Source organism: Nothoprocta perdicaria, unplaced genomic scaffold (genome assembly GCF_003342845.1).
Source record: "Nothoprocta perdicaria isolate Ctin4 unplaced genomic scaffold, notPer1 scaffold_30, whole genome shotgun sequence".
Taxonomy (NCBI): Eukaryota; Metazoa; Chordata; class Aves; order Tinamiformes; family Tinamidae; genus Nothoprocta; species Nothoprocta perdicaria.
The window spans coordinates 4,315,378-4,322,212 of NW_020455533.1; the positions used below are offsets into that span (position 1 = coordinate 4,315,378).

The window sequence follows — 6,835 nt, forward strand, 5'->3', positions numbered from 1 at the left end:
GGGGGATGACGTGGGGCAAGATGGCGGGGAGGGGGGCAAGATGGCGGCGCTGAGGGGGTGTCTGGAACCCCCCCCCCCCCGAGCTGTGTGCGGCTCCATAACATGTGATTTCTGGCCCCAACTTGTGCAAAACGCTTTGAAACGCAGGAAACGCGCCGGGAACGTTAGTTATTGCTCCTCGAGGGACGGGAATCCGCCGGCAAGAATTACGAGGAGTGAGAGGAGGCCACTTGGATGCTCTTGGGCTGGAGCTTTCTGGAATYCCCTGAAGATTTGCACAATTTAGGAAGGGCTGAGGCCGGTTTAGTGGATTCGTGTGTTGCAGGGCTGCAGCCATTGCCAGCCGCCTCGTGCTCACCCGAAATTCCTCTTCCAGGGAGATCTGGGTCCGTTCAATCCCGGTTTGCCGGTGGAAGTGCCAGTCTGGTTGGCCATTAACCTGAAGCAGAGGCAGAAGTGCCGGCTGATCCCGCCGGRGTGGATGGATGTCGGTGAGTGCCGCCGCCCTGGGCTCACATGGGTCCGACCGAARCACCAAACATCAACGTTAAGTTTTTGCCCGTTAGTGGGAAGCATAAATCCACAAATACCAAGTGACTCTGAGAGGAGGAGCTCATGTTCCAGGGCTGGAAAGTTTTGTGCTTACCAGAAATGTAATCTCCCGAGCCAAGCTAGATGTTTAACTTCCCCTTCCCTGGTTAGGAGGGGGAACCGGGATTAGATTTCATTCCTGCCCCTGCTCCTTATCTTCAGTGCAACGCCTCCGTGCCCTTTCTGACCAGTGGGACCGTGAGCAGCACTTGCATTGCTGCAAGGCRTGTTGGTAAAGAGCTCTGGGGACCTTGCATGACGTTCTGTGAAGAGGGTGACTTAGGAGAGCTTATATGTGTTTTAATCGCCTGTCATTCGCTCCGTGATGTCCTCTTTCCTAAAGGGATGAGAAATCAAAGGTCTTCTCACTCTGCTAAAAGTGAGAACCGTGGTCCCCTCCTTTTGTCTTGGGGAAAACAGAGAGAAAAGAAGCAAGTACTCCTGAAGGGGTAGTAAGAGAGGGCGGCATCCAACCTGCTTTATTCAAACAAAGGTGCAAAGATCAGTAGAAGTGTTTGTGGGTAAAGTGACGCCCTCTCCCAGGTGGGGATCAGGGTGTTGACGGGGCTGCTGTAGGCTCAGCCTCCTGGCCGCCTGTGCAGGGACCTGTTTGGCGGCGCCTGTCAGCACCCACGGGTGTTGATGGGCACCTTTTCTCCCTGGGGAGCTGCTCGTGCTCGACACCACAACAGACAGGAGCTGCTGGGGTTGTTTTCCTGCCTCGCAGAAGCCCTTTTTTTTGTCCATATATTGATTCCAGCTGGTGTAAACTTTGATATGTAGTTGCTCCTCCTGAAAAAGGACATATAGAAATAGTTGGTCCTGCAGAAATAGCATGTGGGGCTTTTTTTTTCTGGGGAAAAATCCCACCTGCAGCGTTGACGATGTGGCAGAGCTGACTCTTCATGGTTCTGTTCCAGGAAAACTGGAAGAAATCCGCGACCAGGAACGCAAAGAGGACACCTTCACTCCCATGCCCAGTCCCTATTACATGGAACTCACAAAGCTGCTATTAAACTAGTAAGTAGGAAACGTATTGTAGCAGTTTCCGCCTGAGTTGGTGCTTGCACTGACAATTCTTCAGGCTTTCATTGGCAGCAACCCCAGAGGCCTGTGGCAAAGGGAGAGTTAATGGGGGTTTATTTCACAGCCTGCCAAGATCTCGTTGCAGCAGTTTTCTCAGGGTAACTTTGCATTTCAGTGGCTGGGGGTTGCTTGTTGCGTGCCCTCATAATTGGGGCTGTGCCGCTTTAGTGAGCAGCAGCTCGGCGGCGAGGCCTGGGCTATCTGCAGCGCTTGCCGTGGCTGCAATCTGCTCGGCAGCCTAAACCCTCCAGGCGCCTTCCTTGGCTCTCCTTCAGGAGGAAAGCTCTTCTTCCCGCAGCCTGCGAAGCGGGAGATCGGGAATGCTGAGCGCYTCCACTCGTGCCTGCTGAGGCATTTCACGTGTGAAATGTGCTGGCTGGTGTCTTTTGGAGCGCGGGGTCTCCTCAATTCAGGCCCTTAATGACAGGGCAGCGCTCGCCTAAGCCCTGGCTTTCCCTCTGGAGATGCTGCTCGTGGCRTGCGGCTCCTTTCCACACGCTGGAATAACCCCGGAATAGCCCTGTCCGTGCCCGTGGAGCTGATCTCCCGGGGGCCTTGTGGCAGTGCTGAATGGGAGGCTGTGACACGACTCGTGCAGCCTTTGCAGCCCAGTGCTCTCCAGAGCGCTGTGAGAGCCAGGGCCTGAGCTCTGGCTCTAATCACAGCCGAGCCCCTGGTGCTCCCTGGCTGAGCGTGGCTTTGGCCAGGTTACCGGCCCTCCTTGCACCTCGCACCAGCTGGGCAATTAAAGAGCAGAAGGATTGTAGTGAGAACCAGATGCTGCTTCAGAGCTGACAATTCCCGGGTAAATAAACGATCCCAAAAATCCCAGCAGCGGCAGKACCAGGCTGGATTTTAATGGCGAGTTGCTGTTGGTTGCTATATTAAAAAAAAAAGGAAAAAAAATTCAAACTGCTCTGCTTATGCCTTAGAGGGTTGAAAAGCTGCCAGCACTGCTTCTGCCAGTGACATAATGTACGAGTCCCTTGCAGCCTGTTCTTATCTGCTCCCTCCGCCTCCAGTGCCTCAGACAACATCCCCAAAGCCGACGAGATCCGGACGCTGGTGAAGGAGACCTGGGACACCCGGATAGCCAAGCTGCGGCTGTCTGCGGACAGCTTCGTCAAGCAGCAGGAGGCCCATGCCAAGGTACAGAGGGGACGCTTGGAAAAGCTTCCTAGCGCTGTCCTGGGAGCGTTCCAGATGCCTTGTGATTGTGTGGGCTTGTGACTGATTAGAGCTGCTYGCGAAAAGTGCCAGTTGGGGCATGTTTTTCCTGGGCTACGGGCTTGTCGGTTGGGAACTAAAGCCATATGCTGAAACCTCTCTCTGCTGCTCCCCACGCGGTATGAAAATAGAGCTCCCGTCGCTCATAAGCTCCGCTCGGCCAGGGGTGGCAGCTGGGCCGCTCCCTTGGGGTGTCGCTGGAGGAAAAGTGTGTGTATGTGTCTGCTGCAAAGCTGCTTTCCAAGATCCTTGTCCTCCACCGTTTCCCCAGATTCTGCTATTTTCTCTCCTTTTTTTTTTAAAGCTGGATAACTTAACCCTGATGGAAATCAACACAATCGGGACTTTCCTTACCCAAGCCTTAGACCACATGTACAAGCTCCGCAGCAACCTCCAGCCCGGTGCGAGCGGCCCCTCGCCGGATTTCTGAGGTGATTTCCCGAGCGGCGCCTGGAAACCTCCCAGGAGAGAGCTCCACTGCCTCTGGAAATGTGAAACKGCAGGAGGCACCAGGCCGGGGCGCATTCCCTGCTCCCTGGGGCTGCCTCCTGCTTCCAGTGGGAGGCTCTTCCAGCCGGAGAGGAGCTTGGGCACAAGGGTAACTTGTCCCCTTGCTGCCTGATGCTTTGGGCAGCGTGTGGGTGTGTTTCAGAGGGAGGGCTTCTGAGGGCAGCAGCACCGGCCACACGCTGCCGGGAAGCAGCAGGATGAAGGCGCTGCCTGGCCGGGAATGCCCTCAGGATGAGGGGGACACCCTCAGGATGATGGGGACATGGAGGTTTCCACTCCCACACTGGGGAGACAGCAGCTGAGCAGATCTGTCCGCTCCACAGAGAGGGCACAAGGCAGCAATGCTGCCCCTCCAGAGCTGGGCTGGGCTATAGTTATATATATACACCTGAAACTGTATAAAAAATAAATAAAATAACCCCCCAAATCGCAGCTGAGTGACCTGTTATCCCCTACCTCACATTAGCTTTATCCCGTGTATATGGGATGCTCGGCACCYGCCCCGGCTCCTCCTTTGGCACCGAACCTGTTGTCCCCAAGACCGTGTCCGAGGTCCTGTCCCCAACACCGTGTCCGAGGCCCGCGGGGCCGGGGGGCTGCGGGGACCCCCCTGCAGCGCGGGCCGAGCCGCAGCCCCCGCGGGCTGCTCTGCTGGGGGCACAAAGAATCCGCCGCCGTCATTTAGGAAGATTTTTATTTTCGTTCTGGATGTTTTCAGAAATTACAGCAATATATTCATAAATACCTAATTACTACATTCAACAAATAATATATTACATTACAGTTAATTCAAACAAGTACACTTAGAACAGGTTTAGGTTCTTTTTTTTCCTTTTTTTTTGTTTTTTTTTTTATCCTATTTTGTTTTCCTTTCACAGCATCTCAACTGCCCCCCAGCAGGCCCTGCCTCTCCTGCCCTCCCCGGCTCTGGTTTAGCTGCCCTCGCACAGGTACAAACAGAAAACACCGCCTTAAACCCAAGTCTAAAACACGCAGGGGGTCGGGGGGGCTCTTGGAGGTGCAGGAATCGCCTCCAAAACCCCCACAGGGCAACACGTGGAGCCAGACCCGGTGCCACCAAGCACCCAGTGGCCCCTTGGCCACCAATTCGCCCTCCCTGCTCCCCTGGGAATGAACAGAGCTGAGCTTAAAGCGCTGGCTTTTTTCCTGCGTTAAAATTCATGGCGAAGCCTCCAGTTGGCAGCTCCTCGGCCAGAGGCTGGCTCTGCAACGGGGATTTAAAAAAGATTAAACTAATTTCTGTCACAAGGGCATTTTGCTTTTTAATCGTGCACAGCTTTTTTTTTGGTGAAGCCAATGGGAGGCCGGCGGATTCGGGGGAAAACGAGCCGGGGGGGGAGGTTAATGCTTCCTTTGCAAGTGCAACAAGGGAATTTAAAGCAGAAAGCAGAGGTCACCTTTTCCTGCAGACAGACGGGAGCTCGTCTCGTGGCAAATAAAAAGAAATAAATATATATATATTAAAAAAGAAAACACAAAACAAACCCCGAAGCTCCCCTGGGAGCTGGAGCACGCGCCCGTCAGCAAAAAGTGACTAAAAATGGCACTGTGCGGCTCGTGCTGGCCACGTTTTTTGGGGCAGAGAGGCCTAATTTAGTGACAACGGTGCCCACTGCCAGCACCGAGGCCTGGGTGCAGGCACAAAATTCACCTCTGCACCAGCCCCCGCCGGCACCGTGGGGCTTTTGCACCTAATTCTTCATTTTTTTCCCCGTATTTCTCTATTTCTAGTCTTTTTTGCAGCCTGGGTCGGGCTGGGGGCGGGTTGAGGCCGGGTTAAGCTGGCACCTTTTGGCCCGGGTTGTTACGGGGCTCAGCAAGGCGCAGCTGGCTCCATTTGGGGGAAAAAAAGGCAAACCTAAAATAAAAACAAGGCGCGTTTGAGCGGAGCAGGCGTGGGGCGGCTGATTGTCTGGCGTGGGGGCTGCGGCGGCTCCAAGGGCCCCCAAACACCCTCAAAAAAGGGGAATAAAACCTATAAATCCCCRCGAGGAAGAGGGTGGCAGGAGGAAGTACCTGGTGCTCCCCTGGCAGCAAAGCAAGAGCGAGAGCCCGGTGCGACAGCCAGGCCCCGGAAAAGGGCCGATCCTGGGATTTTTTTTCCTTTTTTTAAGAAAGTCTTTTAAACAATTTAACATTTTTCTTTCTGTCCTGACCAGCAGCAGTACAAACACTAAAAGCAAGGATTATTTTTTTGTTTGTTTTTTTCCCCCAAAAAAGGAAGGGACGGGGAGAGAGGGGAAGAAACAAAAGCAGAAACGTTTTGCTTTTTTTTTAAAAAAAAAAAAAGGCAAGCTTTTTATAACAATAATTAAAGTAATAAAAACATACAAAACCTTTTTTTCTTAATATATCTATATACAGTACAAGGCTGAAGCACCTTTTTTTTTGTTTTTCCTTGATTCTAAAATTGCAAAAAAAAAAGAAAATTCTTTTGACTCGGTATGAAAAACCCCCTAACCCCCCCCGGGGTGTGCGTGTCTATACGTACAGCTCTAGCTATAGGGGATGTGTACGTCCTGTGGCTCTGTGCGCTCTCCACTCCCTCCCTTCCCCGCCAAGCAGGAATAAAAAAGGTACCTTGGGTTCGTTTATCGACTTTTTATTTGTTTTATAGCGAAGTGCATTTCCAGCGGGAAGCCCCGGGCTGCCGGAGCTGGCGCGCGAGCGGGGCCTTAGTGTTCTCAGTGGAGTCTGGGACCGGAATTCGACATTAAAAAATAAAAATAAAAAGGAAAAAGAAAACCCCCAAAATAAAGAAATGAGCTACATAAGGTGTGGGCRGGGGGAGGAAGGCCCTGCTGGCTCCCCCGTGGCGGAGCGGAGGCCGGGCCGGCGCCGGGGCTGCTCCCGCCCGGCTCCATTCCCGGCRCTCCTTTGCTTCATGCATGGCACAGTCTCCATTTATCCTCTTTTTTTGTTTGTTTTGCTTTGTTTTATTATTATTATTCTTTTTTTTTTTTTCGGTTTTATTTTTTTTTTAGCTTCAAACCTCCCAGTGAAAAATATTAAATATTCAAGGTAATAAAATAGATTATTATTTCTAGACTATAGGTCCGGCCTGGCCCCAGGAGCGTCACCTGGGGTACCCCTTGAAGTAGCCCCTCGCCCACTGCATCGCCGGCAAGGCAAGGCACTTGCGCAGGTGATCCAGCTCGGCCTGCAGCCGCTCCCGCTCCGACACCATCTTCTGCTTCTGGCTCCGCAGCTCCTGCAGGGGCGCACGGGAGAGCCACCGTCAGCACAGCGGGGTCACCGGCACCCGCGGCGGGGACGGGGAGGCTTTGGGGAGGGTGACGTGCCTGGCGTGGGCTCCCCGCCCCATCCTGGGGTGCTGCAGTGGCCCCTTTGCAAAGGGACAGGGGTATTGCAGGGACACGGGGGCACTGCAGGGATAGGG

General features: G+C 53.5%; 2 protein-coding genes across 2 annotated transcripts in view; one reads left to right on the forward strand and one right to left on the reverse strand.

Annotated features, from left to right (window-relative positions):
* Positions 1-438: 438 nt before the first annotated feature.
* On the forward strand, positions 439-3,409 carry GINS2 (GINS complex subunit 2). The gene is made up of 4 exons (XM_026042358.1): positions 439-491; positions 1,512-1,611; positions 2,700-2,826; positions 3,209-3,409. The coding sequence occupies exons 1-4, from the start codon at positions 482-484 to the stop codon at positions 3,332-3,334; spliced, it is 363 nt and encodes a 120-aa protein (XP_025898143.1). The 5' UTR covers positions 439-481; the 3' UTR covers positions 3,335-3,409.
* Positions 3,410-6,439: 3,030 nt separating this feature from the next.
* Positions 6,440-6,835, reverse strand: part of GSE1 (Gse1 coiled-coil protein) — a 13,735-nt gene continuing 13,339 nt past the window's right edge. The window contains exon 15 of the mRNA XM_026042326.1: positions 6,440-6,646. Coding sequence (XP_025898111.1) covers positions 6,512-6,646 — 135 coding nt within the window. The 3' untranslated portion in view covers positions 6,440-6,511. The remainder of the gene's footprint in view (positions 6,647-6,835) is intronic.

Excerpts from the sequence above, each read along its gene's own strand:
- GINS2 (XM_026042358.1), top strand. Across the intron at positions 1,612-2,699 it reads ACAAAGCTGCTATTAAACTA|TGCCTCAGACAACATCCCCA; the intron begins GTAAGTAGGAAA and ends CTCCGCCTCCAG. Across the intron at positions 2,827-3,208 it reads AGCAGGAGGCCCATGCCAAG|CTGGATAACTTAACCCTGAT; the intron begins GTACAGAGGGGA and ends TTTTTTTTAAAG.